The sequence below is a fragment of the Mycteria americana genome, chromosome 3, assembly GCF_035582795.1.
Source record: "Mycteria americana isolate JAX WOST 10 ecotype Jacksonville Zoo and Gardens chromosome 3, USCA_MyAme_1.0, whole genome shotgun sequence".
In the NCBI taxonomy this organism is placed as follows: Eukaryota; Metazoa; Chordata; class Aves; order Ciconiiformes; family Ciconiidae; genus Mycteria; species Mycteria americana.
This window is the reverse complement of record NC_134367.1, coordinates 56,930,806-56,948,351: the sequence shown is the minus strand read 5'-3', so window position 1 is coordinate 56,948,351 and position 17,546 is coordinate 56,930,806. Positions and strand designations below refer to the sequence as shown.

At 41.4% G+C, this 17,546-nt stretch overlaps 1 protein-coding gene across 5 annotated transcripts in view; it reads left to right on the top strand.

Moving 5' to 3' along the window:
- MCM9 (minichromosome maintenance 9 homologous recombination repair factor) overlaps positions 1–17,546 on the top strand; it is a 50,444-nt gene that overhangs the window by 278 nt on the left and 32,620 nt on the right. For 2 of the 5 annotated variants that reach the window (XM_075498632.1, XM_075498636.1), the window contains exons 2-7: positions 708–1,024; positions 4,731–5,044; positions 6,906–6,987; positions 7,925–8,125; positions 10,648–10,773; positions 12,086–12,205. In XM_075498632.1, coding sequence (XP_075354747.1) covers positions 715–1,024; positions 4,731–5,044; positions 6,906–6,987; positions 7,925–8,125; positions 10,648–10,773; positions 12,086–12,205 — 1,153 coding nt within the window. In that variant the 5' untranslated portion in view covers positions 708–714. Of the gene's footprint in view, positions 1–467; positions 1,025–4,730; positions 5,045–6,905; positions 6,988–7,924; positions 8,126–10,647; positions 10,774–12,085; positions 12,206–14,597; positions 15,298–17,546 lie in introns of those variants that run through there. The other 3 variants (XM_075498635.1, XM_075498634.1, XM_075498633.1) reach the window with 3 other exon arrangements.

Sequence of the window (17,546 nt, the reverse complement as noted above, 5' to 3'; positions counted from 1 at the left end):
CGCGCTGCCGGCCCGGTCCGGCACGGCCCAACCCCTCCTCGCCGCACAGCACCCGTCCGGCCGCGCCGCGTTCAAAACTTGCCGCGCTGCCGGCGGCTGGGGCGGGAGCGGGAGGCCTGGCTCCGCGCTGCGGAGAGTCCCACGCCTGCCGCCACCTGGGGCGGGGCAAGCGGCTACCGCCTCCCCTCATCCCCCGCCAAGCGAGCGAAGGAGCGGGTCACCGGGCGGTTTCACCTTCTGGCATTAACAGGAAGAAGGGCCCCGCCCGGGCCCCGCCACTCTGCCTGCCCGGGCGGGCGTGAGGAGCGCGGCGCCGCGAAGCCCGCCTTTCGCCGGCGGGTGATGACTGGCTGAGTGACGGCGGGCGGGACGGGGGTGACTGACGGGCGCGGGCTGGGGCTGATTGGCTGGCTGGTGCGGGGCGGGGCGGTCGGTTGGCGGGAGCAGTCTGTGAGAGGCAGCGGGCGGCGCGTCGCGGGGCGAGCCCGGTGGCTGCCGCGGTCCCGGCGGGCAGGCGGCAGGTCGGAGCGGGCTGTAACGCGGTGCCGTTGCCCAAGCTCGTTAGCCGCGCCCGCGTCAGCCACGCCCTGCTCTCGCCTGGCTCCGTGGTGGGCTTTTCCGAATGAGAAGTAAGTTTTCCCATTGGCGCCAGAGCGTGCCGGAAAGCCTCGCTTTGTGACCGCTGTATCTCGCCTGCCTGCATGTAGGCGCAACATGGTGCTGAGCGCGGATCAGGTGAACCTCATCGGGCAGGTGTTCGAGTCCTACGTGCTGGAGCACCACAGGGATGACATCCTGGGCATCCTGAGGGAGGCCGATGACGAGGCGCACTATCCCGTCGTTGTCGACGCCTTGACGCTCTTTGAGACCAACATGGAGATCGGGGAGTATTTCAATGCCTTCCCCAGTGAGGTCCTCCCGATTTTCGACAGCGCACTGCGCCGGGCTGCCCTGGCAGCGCTGCAGGCCGCCGCGGCCCCTCCGCAGCTCAGCGTGAAGCAGAACCTCCACGCCAGGGTCTCGGGTGAGTGGTGGGCATGGATGGCAGCGAGGCACCCCCGGGGCATCTCCCGGTCAGCATTGCCAAATTTCCTTATTCTGTAACAAACTGTTGGGGCGTCGTAGAAAGGAGCAAGTTTAGTTCTTGCAATTTCAGTGTTTGAAGCAGTAGGGAATGGATGGTGTTTATTAAACAGAAAAGAACATATGCAAACACATGGAGTTGCATAGACCAACCTGGAAAAAAGCTGTGTCCATTCCTGATGGCATGCATGCAATGGTTGGCATTTGTTGCTGGGTCAGGACTAACACCAAAGCCTCTCCATGGCAAAAAGACTCTTCAAATCAGCGGCTGGTCTAGCGTTATTTCTCTTGTTAGCTAGCAGGTCTAAAGAAAAAAAAAATTAAGGGAAGGTAATGTAGTTCGTAGATTTTCTTGAAGGTTGACTTCCTTACCATGTCAGTTCGCTAACGGTCTTTATTGGCTCCAGCCATCTCCCAGAAAAGGCAATGTCTAAATTTTGAGTTGTCTTGTAATAATTTAATCTGAAATTGTAAAATTTTATGCTTAACTAATTGTTATAGTGTTGCTTGTTATAAAATTGGAATGAACTTTTGGAAGGCATGATCGTTAATAGAGAATTTTGTCTTTTTTTTCACTACAAGTTGATATGCCATTATTCCTTATTACTAGGACATTTTTAGCAGGTTTGAGGTGTGGTAAGTGTGGAGTGCAGGTTCTGGGGTTAAAATGCCTGTTTTGCCTGCTGTGGGGAACTGAGTCAGCAGTGGCACAGTCCCTTCTGGTCATTGCTGATTGTAACTATTTGGAGCTGTCTAGTCTGCAAAGCCAAGAGCTGGTGACCTGTGTTTCCCTCCCCTGCCCCATGTCAGAGTGGTTTATGATCATTCAGTCTTCTGGCAGCTTGAACTTGGATGAATTGCAGTTGTTAAATAGACCTGTGTTTTGTTCCAGTAGGTTTCATTAAAAATACCGTCTTTGAAACACATATATCAGAAATCCAATTAGCCTGTGGCTCTCATAATGCTATTTTCTCAAGGTTTTTAGGGGAGGGGCAAAAAAGGCTTGCTACCTATTTAGGTGTTACAGAGCTTGTATACAACTGCTGATTATGTGGTGTAAAATGATGACCTCTGTGTTGTACTAAAATTTGAAATGTCAGGCGTTTCCCTGTACCTGTAAAAGTTGGAGTGAATTAAAACTTTCCCCCTGGTGTTCTAGGATGCATTTGCATCATTCAGGGCTTCAGCATGAAAACAGAGTTATTTTTACTCCAAGTATGATTATTTTATAAGTTACCAGGGAGTATTAGAAGGAGTAAAGCAAGGGGCAGATGATCACTGCATGAGTAGTGCTGTCTTTAAGACATTCCTGCTCGTGTTATCAGCACATTGCTGGAGCTGACTATTCCTCCACAGTGATGTGTTGTCTGAATATTCCCTAATCAACCTCAGGCAAAATTAGCCACGTTTGATCAAATAGTTTTAATAACGGATAAAAGCAAGTCTGACTGATCATTGATGGAAGAAGTTAGTCAGCAGAATCACAAATTACTCCATCACTAAACAGGAGGGAAACTAATGAAGAGCAGGGAGTGGTTACCCTCGTGTGGTCCAGCTGGATCAAAAGAACATCTGTCCATGTAGTTTGGTTTATGTTCTGTACCACTGAAAGGCTGGCTACTGAGGAAACAAAAGCAATAAGCTAAATGATCTGTAGGCTTTTTCCACCCAAATTTTCCCATGATACTGTTACCTTTTAAGTGGATGCTGGGTTCTGATTACCTTCAGGATTCTCGTCTTGGAGTGCCCATGTCAGACAGGAATAAGGAGAAGAAGGTGGTGCACTCTTCTTGGTGGGAGCAGCAGGCAACTACCTGGAGTGGGGCCGAGGGGATCTGCATGTCAGCCTTGGACTGAAGTGAGGAAAAGTGGTTTTGCTTATGCTAGGTATAAGAATGCAATCTTGGCACGCTCATACCAATATGGACAGGGCATCTAGGAGTTCAAAGAAGGACTCCAGGAGTGTGAATATGCAGCATAATAATGGATGATTACCCCAGGTTCACTGAAGAAAGTAAAAGATTAAGTTCTTTATCTGAATTTTAGCAGGACGAAGGTTGTTTTTTTTTCCTCGTCCAGACTCTTGTCTCTTCAATATTCACAGAGATGATCATATCATATATCCTGACAACAGTGCTGCAGCTCTCTCTAGTGTAAGTTGTGTTGTATTTTGCAAGGTTGCTGAGCTGCACTAATACTGAGCTGGGGAAAAAAGATGCCAAAACAGTTGGAAAAATAATGGATTTTACCTTTTTTTTGCCTGAACTGAATAGAAATGGAAACCTGTGGGAGAAAAAGAATTTTCAACAGGTTTGGTAGAGTATGTAAACAGCTTTGTTACAGTCAACCAGAAAAATTTGTTTGCAGTTCTACATAATACTTTATTTCTTTCCCAGATTATTTAATTCCTTTCTACTTTACGTTTTTTTTTTAACTTTATTCTTTTACCTTTTAAGATTAGCTTAATATTTAAAAATATTTTCTTTAAACAAAAGGTCAAACACTTTGCTTAAAAGCTTCAAAACAGAATGTTTCAGCATGTCTGAAATAAAGCATTTGGTTTTGAAAACACTGAAATAAATATATGATGTCTTTTTTTTAGCAGCCAAAGCTAAGAAGATTTGACCTAAATGCACAAATAGTTTTGATCCCCTTAGAAACATAATTTTCCAGCAGATTTATTATTTTACATCTCTGTTTCCTAGCTCTATTTTGGAAGTAAAGCTAAGAAATTATTTTAAGAGCAGGTAATTTCTTTTTAAGATGATAATTATTAGTATCTTGTAATTCATATACTAACTTCCAAAGAGGCGATATTTTGATGCTGTCCTCAGGTGTGCATTTCAGAGATCATTTATTTTTATAAAGACTTTGTAGGCTGTTGAGGTAGATTAATCTTCCTGAGGATTTCAGCCGCTGTGGTGCTAAGTGGTGGCCACAAGGGTGAATGCCAGAGCAGGATCAGTACACCACAGAACTGGCTGTTGGGGTGGAATTAAAGACGAGCAAGTGCCACGAAAATGTTCTGTCACTATTCATTTGAATGTGCAAGCGAACTTGCTTTGGTTGTGTTCATAACCCCTTTATATTCTTTTTATGCCGTCTTCCTTGTGCTTGAGGTTTACTGGTATGCAATGTGGATTTAAGGTCAAATGCTCACAGACTATGAATTTTAAATTTGCTTAGACTAGAGAATTCACACAAGATTAGGAGTTACACTTGTTTAAATGTGGAAATAACATTGAACCACAATTAAGTAGCATAACTAAAATTTTGTAATTCAGATAAACCAGTTGTAGAATGAATGGCATTTGCCAAAAGATCATTTAAGTTAATAAATAGATCTGAGAACATCGGGAGTTATTTCCACAAATGGAAACTGCTCATGACCGTTCAGCCATTGGCAAGAGCAGGAGAGTAAAATGGCAACATTTTCTGTTAGCGCTCAGTGTCTGATGTTTTCCACTGTCTGAGGCCAGTGAATCAGATTTATGGTACAATAGATGAATTGTTGAATCACATTTATGAAAAAGTAATAACAATGGCTACCGTTAATATGTGGGGCATTTTTGCTAGTCTTTTTGTTTAACTGAATTGTAAGTCCATGTTTTATATGCATCGCCTTACGCTGCACATATTTTTAACAGGTTTGCCTGTTTGCCCAGAGCTGACTCGAGAGCATATTCCTAAAACCAGGGATGTGGGTCACTTTTTGTCTGTTACTGGGACTGTCATACGTACCAGTTTGGTGAAAGTTTTGGAGTTTGAACGGAGTTATATCTGCAATAAGTGCAAGCATGTGTTTGTCGTCAAGGCTGACTTTGAACAGTACTACGCATTCTGTCGTCCATCAGCCTGTCTTAATGAAGAAGGCTGCAACTCAACGAAGTTCACGTGTCTTTCTGGAACAGCCTCTCCTACTTGCTGCAGAGACTATCAAGAAATCAAAATTCAGGAACAGGTAAAAAAAAAGATGGAGAAAAAGGGGAGGGTATTAAGGTATAGATATCTCAAGTACAAAAAGAATTAACTAACGAAAGAAGGTATTTGGGGGCTTAATTTCCTGCTGGAATAAGGTAATTCTGCTAATTTTAGTGAAACTGTTCATGCTTACGTCAGAATTAAGTTGTTGATTAGACTTCCATTATTAGGTAACTCCATTCCAGATCATACAAAACACCTGGGATCAGTGCATAGGTTAAATTTCCATGCTGAATCCTTGTAACACCAGGTTTGTGTTGTTTCTAAGGACTAAAGCTAGCCAGTGCTGGCCAAGGCCAGCTGTAGCAGTGCAGTATGGTCAATACATGGTGTCTGCAAATGTCTGTTCCCTTCAGCCAGTATTGAAATCAGCAATTATTGAATATGTGCTCCTCACAGAATTTGCATTCGTTTTTCTGAAGGTAGCCCTGGGTGGAAGTACAGCTAAGGTGGAGGAAGTAAGAAATAATCAGGCCTCTTTTTATGATAACTGAGACAAAACTGGCACAAGAAAATCTACACTGTAGGAAAATTGAGAATAAGTAGGGTATATTGCAGGCAATGTTTCTGTGTTTATTTATATGTTCAGTGACTTTTTCATAGATCTTTTCTAAGATCTCTTCAGTTGTTTCAGGGTTTTGATTTTATAGATTAAGAGTATAGTGGTGCTAACCTACATGCAAGATGTATGAAAACAGAATTGTATGAAACTAGAAATGAAGCTCTTTAAAGTTCAGAATAGCAGAAAAGTAACAGAATAAAACTGTTTCTAGGAAATAAACCCTATGCTGCATGTTTATATTATGATTGTTTCTGGCATATGGTTTCTATAACATGTTTTTTGTTTTACTATGTGACACACAGATCTCTGTGATGGGAAGGATTTTCAGCAGCATGGGCTTACTAAGCACAGTAAAGTTAAACTGGGAATGCATTTCACTCATGTTTCCTATTGAGCTCTGCAAGTAACTGTGTATGTGCCACCAGTACTGACAGTGATGTGAACTGCCTGTGGCCATTTAAGTAATGCACAAGGATGAATTAACCTTCCTAGGCACTGGAGAGTGAATAAATCTAGAATTCTAGCACATATGACCTGTGCTGCAGAATTAAAAGGTACTTCTGATTGTTGTTCTTGTGCAGTGGATTTCTAAAAACTATTGCAAGCTTTAAGTGTAAATGGAAAGACTGCTGGTTGGAAATAGACTGTGAGAAGATTGCATAGACTTTGCCCTGGAGAAAAGAAAAAGAATTACAGGAGTTACTGGCACATTTGTTAATATACATTTGTCTGGTTGTGTGCGATTTTGTTTTTTCCTGTTGTTGATTTAATCCTTGACACCTAGGTATAAACTTATATCTCAACCTGTCAAACTATGGTTAAATACCAGAAAAATAGAGAGAATAATCTTTCAGTATATACTTCAGTGAAGGGTTATGTAACCCATGGACATGCTTCAGTACCCAAATTAAACTTTGCATATTGAAGAAATATTTTAAAATATCTCAAATTAATAAAAAGAAAAAGAAAAAATCAGCTCTTTCAAATGACCACTTTTAGTGAGCTTTCTTCAGCAAGATACTGAAATCACACAGCACCTCCCAGGATTGAGCACCTTCAGCTAATTTAATACCCCATCCCGTTTCCATTAATATAAGCATTAAAGTTCCATTGTTAAGTTCATGGCAGCAGTGGCATGTTTACTGTGTAAGTTTTGTGAGAAAAAGCAAGGACTGACCTCAGTTCCAGGAAAGCAATGTAGGTCCTTAAGCCAGAGCAGCTATAAATGGCTTTTGAAAGGTGCTGTTCTTAAGAAGTGCTTTTCCCTCCTGTCTCCTAGGTTCAAAGACTGTCTGTTGGAAGCATCCCTCGTTGCATGGTGGTTGTTCTGGAAGATGACTTAGTGGACAGTTGCAAGTCTGGTGAGGATACAGCATATATTGCATATGTTTGCACCACAAGCATTTTTATTTTTCCATTTGAAATGAATCTTTGCTAAGTAGGCTGCCAGTGCTGAGGGCTTGTTGAATGAGATATGCTCATCTGTCACATTGCTGTTTTAGCTTGGATGTTAGCATGGCAGTTGAAGACTGTTCTAGAAAACGTCACACATCCCCATGTTATATCTTGACTGTTTGACAGATCAGTTTCAATAAGTAATCTGCTGTGATGTACAGAAAGTATATTAAATCTTGTTAGTGTGGGAACACCAAACCTCTTGCAGAAATTGGTCCACACCATCACACAGTGTGTGGTGCCCCGCTGTATGTTCAGAGAGCTAGGCAACCTGACCTATCGAAGGAGTGCTGCAGATGGAAAAAGCTGCTTGGCATTCAAAAAGGAAGCTAATTGGCAGGAGGATGTATGAAGAATGGACTAAAAATTCTCAGATAGGCACATCCCCACAATAAATTAATTTCCAGTTGTACTTTCTCAGAAGAACACTGTGGCCAGAATGTTAATGAGTGATTCTGGAATTCATCACAAAAGTTACCAGAAGTCAAATAAGTTTTGACTAAATTTTTTGTGTTGTAAATCTAATTGAAAGAAGAGCTTCTACAGTTTACTATGAATTCCTCTTTTCTAAAAGAGGAAACAAGCAGAGGTATACCTTTAAGAATTCTACCTTAAACAGAAGTAGAAAGACAGCAACTTCCTACCGCAGACATAAGCAATCTACCTAATGTTTGTTTTACACTTCCAGTAACTGCAGGAGGTTTCCCTTTTGTTGTTGGGTTTTTTTAACCTTCTTAACTGTAACACAGGATCTCAGTTGCATTATTATGCATTACAACTAACTGACACATCTGCATATCTTAAGTCAGGTGTCATTTTACTAATTTTTGTTGTTACCGCCAGGAGATGACATCACAGTGTATGGAGTGGTAATGCAGAGGTGGAAACCTTTCCATGAGGATGCACGCTGTGACTTGGAGCTTGTTTTGAAAGCCAACTATGTTAAAGTAAACAATGAGCAGCTAGCAGGGGTTGTAATTGATGAAGAAGTCCGCAAGGAATTTGAAGACTTCTGGGAAAAGCATAGGAATGATCCCTTAGCAGGTTAGTAGTTGAAAGCTTTTAAGTAGGACACACGTGTGGATATAGATTAAATCAGGAGTGAAAACACAGTGACTGAACACATTTTTCCCCTGTTATACCATCCCACCACCTGTTCCTCCAAAAAATATCTTTTCCAGTACAGGAATATGAAATTCTTACTTTAATATTACTGTAAAAAAAAAGTACCAAACATACTGCATTGATCTTCCTTCTTTTGAGCTTTCTAGTCAAGTGTTTTGTGGAACATTTATTAACAAGAAATGAGAAATAACATAAGTATCAGGGAAAAAAGGAAAAGCACTTTTTTCTTCCTTGATTAAAGAAAGAAAAAGCATACCTCTTAGAAGAAATAGTGTGGACTGCTTTTAGTCAGCATAGCTGCTGACTGAGGCAAGAGATCCGACTCACTGTCTCTGCATCCCAAATTAAGTTGTGAATCTTTACCCCAGAGTTTAGCACATCTCATCTTTAATCTAACTTGGATGCCTAGAACCTCGATTTAGGTGCTGTGGAGCCTCCTATCAAATGCAGAGAGAGTCTTCCAATTCACAGTGGCTTCCAGAACAGCCAGAGTGTTTAGCACGCTGGCTCCTAAACTTACCATGGTCTGCAGTCAACCACACAGACATTAGCAGGAGTTGCGTCTGGAACTGTGTCCCTCTCCGTAATCTGAGTGCCAGCTTCAGAACCAAGGGAAAGCTCAATGGACATTTTAGGATCTCTGTCACTGAACTGTCTCAGGCTAACGCTCTGTCTTTTAAAACCCTCAAAAGGGCTTAGTCTTTCTTCTTAAAAGATAAACAGGAGGAAAAGCAGGTGGGAATGTTGCCCATGTCAGCTTAAAAATTACGAGTGCTCACATAAGAAATTGGAGATCTTGTCAATGGCAAAGATTCTTCAGAACTGCATGTCCTGGGAAGCGATTTAATTGCTAGCTTCCTGCTGTTTGGAATGAGAACATTTCTTCCTCGTGCTGTTTGGAACGAGAACATTTCTTATCACCCTGGTTAGAACTGTTCAGAAAGTAATTCAGGATCCTCTTTGAAGGTCCCATTTAATCTTTCATTCTCAGGACAATTTTTGGAAGCGTGCAGGGAGCAATGTGGTTTTATGCAGTACTACCCATTCATAATAAATAAATTAATATGAAGTGGCTATAAGAAAATTGAGGTGGAAATTAGAAGGACCCTGACTGCCCAAGATATCTGTTTCAGGCCATTTGTCTGAATTTGAGTTCCCTCAGGTGAGGGCAGAGATCAAATTTGACTAAGGAGTCTAAGGGATAGGCCATTTCACAACAGGATGTATGCACATTTACTGTTTTTTCAAGAGATAATGGTAGTTACTACTGTATTTTATGTCAGTGAATTCCTGATGCTGTGTATTAGGTGTCCTGAGAAAGTCTACCGTGGCAGGCCTCTGAGAGAACTTAGGCAGGTGACTTATATTTTTTTCTGGATACTCTCTAGGAAGAAGCAGAACTGCTGAGCTGCTCAGCACTGACAAGGCAAATTAATCTGAAGTCAAATAGAGGCATCTGTGGAGGTAAATCTTGAGTTATGCTATGGCCAACCAAAGTTTTTAAAATTCCATTTTTGGACAAAGATGTGTTAATTCCCTCAGAAGACCTCCACAAGAAATACATATGCCTCAAGTCATCTATTAGGTGCCTACATATTTTGCCAGTGCTATGTGCTTGCATCTAAATTTATAACGTTAAGTTAAGAACTCAAAATTGGTCACTCTGTTTTATTCCCTAGCAATGGGAGTAATGTGTGGCATTAAACCTGTGATCCCTTATGTGCTGTTAGTATCAGAATCTCAAAGGACAGAACTAATTGTTACATGCCTTCCAAGCCAACATTATCATAGCAGACTGAAATATTCTGTTGCTGGAAAGGGACTATGGTAGGGAGGAGGAGAGGGGCAAGGGAGACCTTTGACAGAGAAGGGTCAAAGGAGAAGGAGATTCAAGACAACGATGAGAAAATGAGCCATGCTATGGGTGCACAGGTTTAGGGCAAAATACTTCGTGTTAGATGTTTTCTTAGTTTTCTTAAGTGTACAACACACCAGTTTTCAAGGGGTTATTTTGAAGTCTGGAAGCTTTTAAGTTTTATTCTTCATAGCTCCTACACTTTAATCTGTGAAACAAAAGAATTTGCATGATGGCATTTCATTAGTGCCTTTTGTCATGATATCCAGACCATACATTCCTTAAATTGCGATAGGATTGGCTTTGCTGCTTGTGACAGTGGAAGACTTAACTTCTTTATAATGAAGGAAGTTTGGATCAAACAACTGCTTTGGGTCCCGTCCCATTTAAAAAATAAAATAATAATTTAAAAAATCTCCTCCCTGCCCTGTTCCTCTTCTTCAGGGAGCAGACCCAAATTATTTATGACTCTGGACATAGGATAATTATTTGTCAGTGTACATAGGACTTGAAGCGTACATAGGAGTCCATGGGAAACCAAGTTTTACTCTTAGGGCTGAGTGCCATTTTTTTGCTCCTGTTCTAGGGAGGAATGAAATTTTGGCTAGCTTATGTCCTCAAGTCTTTGGATTGTACCTGGTGAAGTTGGCTGTAGCCATGGTGCTTGCTGGTGGTGTACAGAGGACTGATGCTACTGGAACTCGAATCAGAGGTTAGTATTGTTTCTAATAGTATCACATCCTTTCTAACAGTTGTTCTCATCCCTGTCTTCACCCACATTCCTCCCCCCTCCAAAATCAAACCAGTAAGGTTTCAGAAGCATAATGATCCCATTTTCTTGAGTGAGAGAAATTTTTGATGAATGCTGAGTATTCTTCCAGAATCTCAGACCAATAAAGTGGGTGTCTAGACTTCCTCTTTTTATTTTAATTTTTCCTAAATAAAACCCAGTAAAACAGGCGTTCAGGATTCCATTAGGTAGAATATTAAAGGCAGTTGTTTCATCTAAAACATAAACTCACTTTTTATTGTATAACTGACGTTTTGAAATGATTTCTAGTAGAATATTCCCAGCAGTATTTGGCATCAAAGGATGGAATATTAATGTTTCCTTAATGTGGATCATTATAGTACATTGAAAGGAAAAATTAAAGGATTCATTTTACTTCCTAATGCCAGACTTTTCCATCTGTGATTGTCAGCACATCTCACTTAGTTCTGTTACTGTAAGTTATCTGCCTGCTGACTCTCCTTCTGTTGTTATTAGATGGCAAATATGCCATGTGCCAGGTGGTACGCAGGTCATTATCTATGTAGGCCATAATAATTCTAAAATAGTAGTCTGTATGTACAAATACAGGATTTTCTTAATGCTCCAGCAGCTAAATAAGGTTAAGGTTATAGACTAGGCTAGTTATAAAAAAGGTTATAGACTTTATATTTGAACTGAAGTTATATTTAATGTTTTGTAGAAGACAGTGAAATAATTTTAGAGCACTTCAGTGAGATTGTAGTAGCCAAATTATTTACTTCTGTAATTGCATTGTTTTGATATTACTAAATTGTGTAACTGTTGGCAATGTAACAGAATTAGTTAAGAAAAACAACCTGCTGATTTTATTAGTCCTTTTCACAACAATTTAAGTAACTGAATAGTGGAATGATAACTAAACCCTGGTATCTTTCTGTTTCATGTTCAAGAGTGAGTTGAGTCTGAGAAATGAGTATTCTAAAATGTCCAAACTCACATTATGGGAAGTATGTCAAATACCTGCTAATACTTCAAAAATATTTCATTGTAAATATTTGGTTTGGGTGTGGCAATATGACTGGATGCTTTTATTAAACATATATTTATCACACCCAATAAATAGTGCAGTCTTAAACAAAATTACATATTGTAATGTATATGTAGTACTAAATGTTAGGTGAATAATGAGAATTATTATTTAATTCAGAGCATTTTGTGTATATCTATCTCTGTATATGAACTGTCTACTCCTACATCAATGTTTTCCCCCAAGGTGAATCGCATCTTTTGTTGGTTGGAGACCCAGGTACAGGGAAATCTCAGTTTCTCAAGTATGCGGTAAAGATTATGCCACGGTCTGTGCTTACTGCAGGAATTGGATCTACAAGTGCAGGTATGTGCTTCTTCAGCTAGAATGCTTTACTTTTTTTGCTGGAGTATGTTTATATAGAGGCCTTCTACATATATGAACATATGCGCTCAGGTTGTATGAGCACAGCTGAAGCAAAGAACTGCTGTGGAGGCATATGAGGCTTGACATGTCTCTGCAGAAGGGCAGTCCTGCCCCTTCTTCTGTATCAGTGGAACAGTGTGATGAGCTTCTAACAGGGAACCTTACAAGCCTCATCCAGAGGCACCTCTCGCTGCTTGGCTAGCAGAGGATGATCTGGACCTGTATTTTTAGTGTTCTTCACAGCTATGACAAATCTGACATCTTTCCAGAGCTCACACTGTGTGATGGGCTAGCATCATTTGGTTTCTCCTGAACAGATACTCTCCTCTCTTCTGTTCTTTTATATGTTCTGGCTGGGTGCCAGTTTGATTTCTGCTTACTTTCTGGAAATTCACCCCTGTGCTAAGGAATTATTTCTGACTCATAAAGATGGTTTCAAGGTGATTTCAGAGAGCAAGCTTTTTTTTGTTTTGGGGTTGTTTTTTTGTTGTTGTTGTTTTTGTTAAATTTAGGTATGTCCCAGCTGGGTCTGAATGCCAGGTATCTTTACAAAGTCTTCTGGGGACAATGTGCAGGGTCAGATTACCTCTGCAAATGACTTTATTTGAACAAATGACTATATTACTAGTACATTCAAAATCGCAAAATAACTAGGGACAAACCCCGGTGTCTCAGCTAGCATGTGTAACTTGAATGTTTCTGAGATAGTGCTGCTTTTCATTTTATGTCTGGGAAACAGCATTATTTATACATGGGAAAACCAGAGAATAAATCTTTCTCAGTTCCGTAGCTATGCATGCATGTGTATACTGGGTCTTCGATAGCTGTGGAAGTGGAACGTGATGTTGAACGTACATACTGTTGTGTGCAGGGAACTTGTTATGAAACACATATGCCTCTGGTCTTCCATTCAAACTGTTGACAAATAGGTCTGGAGAGAAGCCAGAGAGAACGTTTTGGCTCCGCATAACCTTTTCTCCACCTTTTGTTCTGTGTTAAGAACTGAGAACAGGCTGGATAATTTAAATTTTGTTAGGGGGCTGACAGTGACCTGGAGTGAAATTTTGCCATGCATTTCAATGTGACCTTGCCCACTTTTGTCAGTAGTAACCTCCCTGTGTCAGCTACTCTTGGCCTCTGATGTTGCCGTTGCCTTCTTCACCACATCTCCCTCCTGTGCTTAATTTTCCATATGATCTGGTTTCCAGCTCAGCCATTATAGCTAGGTTCAAAGACATTTCCCTGAAAACCAGTATTGCGGTTTACAAGCTTACTGTGTTATGTGTACCACAGAATCAGCTGTAATGATGTGTGGAGGTGCAGTTTCATCTTGTGAAAGGATTGTCTTGGGTCTTTAGAGCATCTACATTTTACTTAAATATTCCTTATATTTTAAAAAGCTTCTCCCTCTCCCTGCCCCCCCCCTTCCTGAAATCTGACAGCAGGTGCATCAAATTTCCACCTTAAAATTCTTTAGGACCCTTATCACAAGCAAAACTTGAGTCCCTAGCAAGAAATCTTATTAACTCTAGTTTAATTTCAGGGAACCTTGCCATGGCTAGAACTGCTGGAGTAAAGCATTAATTTCTAGCCCAGGAGTTTGGATGTAGTTTGAATTATTTTCTTTGCCTTCCCTGTGCAAGGAGTGTCTTACTTATGAATATGTTCATATGTTTATAACCAGTGTTATGTACCCAACACTGATTTTGTCAACTTGCTCTTCGTGCAGAAGCTCCAAATGATGAGTTTAGAGAACTATTAAATTGGTTTACTTTCCTTGTTGTAATTGCACACTTCAAATTACTAGTTTCTACTTTCCCATGAGAGGAGAGTCCTAATGCACGTTTTTCCCTCCAGTGTACAAAGACTAAATCCGTAAGTTCTACTTTCAACTGGTTCCTTACTTTATATAAAAAGCAGCCTGGATTGCAGTTTAATTGCTGGATCTGGGATTACAGTCCACACAGGCCAAAAGACAGGCCTGAGATTTGGTAAACCCTGGAGAAGTGCTAAAAGCTGTCTTCCATTTGGATTCCTCTTTTAGAGAAAACTGCTGATATCTAACCAACCTTTGGTAAGATCTTGTGCATTAACACGTCTTGTATCCTTTACCTATCGGTGCTGTTTTAGGACACAAGCTATTTATGAACTTCCACAAAATAGCTTCCACAAGCTATTTTGGAAGCAGAATTCTAATTCTGCTTCCAAAACTGTCTATTGTATCAGTTTTCCCTGGTTTTCTGTACAAGCGTTTATTGGTACCAGGACAGCGTATCAGATCATTAACATTCTCTTTGTGCCAAAATTCTCTTTCTTTCCTGCTCTACCTTAGGTATCATGTGCTTTGAGATCCACTATGATCCTTTGGGGCCCTGTGGTGTCATGTGCCCACTGCAGCCCGTTACTCCATCCGGACCTAACTGGAATTGCCTTGCAGAATATCAGAAAACAGCAACCTAACTCCGCAGCTTGATTTGGTGTTGGGCCTCTGCTCTTTCAAGCAGGTGCCTGCCTCCCCCAACACTTTTTAAACAAAGTCTGTGCTTCATCAGGTGGGTTTCGCCTGATTCAGAAAGTTTGACCCAGGCTAACACCCTGCTTTCTTGTTCTAGTGAATCGGTATGGAAGATGTTCAACTTTCTTATCTCACTGACAGGCTCAAGTCGACTGCTTGCTGCAAACAGCCCTTACAAATGACCAGTAATTTATTCTCTGTTGTGGGTAAAACCAGAACTTTACCTCCACTCTCTAGATAGAGTTTCTGAGTTTACTTGTTTTATTAGGTTGCCTTTCTTGCGAACACTTAGTAGAGATTTTCTGTTGAGAGTTCTCTGCAAGTTTATGACTTCTATGAGGAACCAGGGCTTGTTCCTCCCATATCTCTTTAATGAAAGTTGGCAGCCAGAAGGCCAGCCTACATTCAACAACTCAATGGCAAAAATTTCTTTGACCGCTATAGGACTTTCTGATTTGTAAATAAAAGATGGGGGAACCATCTGTCCCATTGTCTGGTTCTGTCTACACAGTGTTTAGTTTTTGTAAAGCCCTGGTTCATTCCCCCCCCGGCCTCTCATCTGAGAAAGGCAGGGAGTCATTCAGGTACCGATACATCGTTTTCCAGAAAAAAAGAGACTTGGTGAGGTTTAATGAATTCTCTCTGTTGGTTCCCACCTTACCACTGAGTTTAACCAACTGTTTTGCAGTCCCCAGAGCCATAGTGCTGCTTGTGCATAATTGGATGAGATAATCACTAGTAAGAAAATACTTTGCTTTCCCCTGAAGCTTGAGATCTGCAGGAATCGAGTGGTGTGTTTGACTCCATAAAGACAGGAACCAACACACGTGTGCTGCTGCTGGGTCTGGAGCTCGTGGACAACTGGGCCAGAGTCATTCTGCTGCATCCTGGTGCACATTTGGCTGTTCAGATTTCTCCAAAGTTTTGTTTGGTGTTGTGTCCCTCCACAGATGGACTGCTTAAAGAATTTTGTGAACTGTATTTAGAACAGCTTGTCTAAAAATCTGGGAGACTATCAGCTGTTTCTCCAGCTCTCCAGTTCTGTACAATATGCCTTCCTGAGCTGCATGAAATGCAGCCTTCTGGCCTCTCCTGTTACAGCCTCTACAGAGCCTTGAGAGTACTGCTTTTTTGCTGACATTTTGCAACATCTAACATTGTCCGTATCATGCCAACAGCTGTTTGCTATTATGTTTTTTTTTCTTTTCATTGAAGGTAACTAACTCAAGGGGAAACAACCATTTTTCTTTTTCATAGTAAGCCTCTCCCTGCTAGGCAGGCTTCAGGTGCTGACAGTTGTCTCTCTTCTGAGCCATTAGAAACCAATTCAAAGTGGTTGACAGGAGCCATCCAGCTACGGTTATGAATAGAGTGTGTGGTGTCAGTATCCTGAGGTAGGCAAGACACTGAAACTGGAGACATTTTCCCTCTTTGTAGATCTCCAAACTGTCCCTGGGCATTCCTCAGTTGATACAGGCCAAGGCAGTGCCAGGGAACATGCTAACAGTTTACCACTGTGGATCCATACCCTGGCCCTGATCAGGTTATTAATAGAGATGCAGCCTTTAGGCCACTTTTTTTTGGATCTTCAATTCTACCACAGGATTCTTCATTGTTTTCCTGAACATTCATAATTGTACATGAACTTGAAGTATTTTCTATCAGCATGTACCTTGAAAATATTTTTCTGAGAGCATGACTTCATTGGCTGTTCCTTAAACAGTTGGGCCTCAAGTTGAAGAGGCCTTAACTCTGTAGGAAGTCTGCTAGACTTCTTGAAGGAATGAATTTTGAAGTTGTGATCAAACCTCATCAGAGATACGCCACATCTGTAGCAATGTCTCATCTCTTGCAGATCCTTAAATTCCCTTAATTTCCTCTCAGTAATGTTGCTCCAAGATGGCTTTGTCTGAGGCAGAGTTTACCTTGACTACCTGCATGCAAAAAATTATTTAGCCGAGTAGATACCTGTCTTAAGAAATTTTGGCCTATTCATACATCTGTATCTGAAGACCTGTAGTTAGGATGGACAGGAAATACTGCAGGAGCATCACCTTCGTCATGTTGGCTGGGTGTCAGGTCTTACGCACTTCTGGCATAATACATCCAGGCAGGCCTTCATCAGACTTTTTCGTCCTATTGTTGAAATGACAGGCATTTCAAGCAGTTGATTTTTGGATGGATATCCTATGTCTTCAGGATTCCCTTTTACCATACCATAAAGCCCCTGCTTCTTCCCAGTTTGTATCGGTGTAGGTCTGCCACACCTTTCTAGTGAGATAGGACAAACTGGAGGATCCCCTTATCTTGAAAGGTAGGCCTCCTTATCTTGTTGTCCAGGGGTGTTTTGGAGGGAGGCCCAAGAACTCCTTAAAAGTTCCTGACATTTCAGCCAGTTCTTAACACTACTTGCACATAGCTGTTGTCTCTCACATCCGGTATAGCCCTTTTGCAGCACACACACCTCCTTCCTATGATTTTCTCTGTCTGCAGGGAGGCCAATCACATGGACATGTCCCTCATGCCATGGACAATGCATACCCAGCCATGCCTCCAAGCCAGCATTACCAAAAGTTGGAAGTGTTGAAGTATATCCTCCTTCCATCCCCTCCTGAAAAGGCCTTTGCTTTCTAGATTCCAGATACAAACCTGGGGTTTGCCTTTAACAAAGCCTCCCTAGTGACTCCAGCTGGCTCTTCTTCCTTAGACATTCTTCTTTGCCTAGACCAAAAATCAAGCAAAAATCCCTCCACCTGTTTTCTGCAG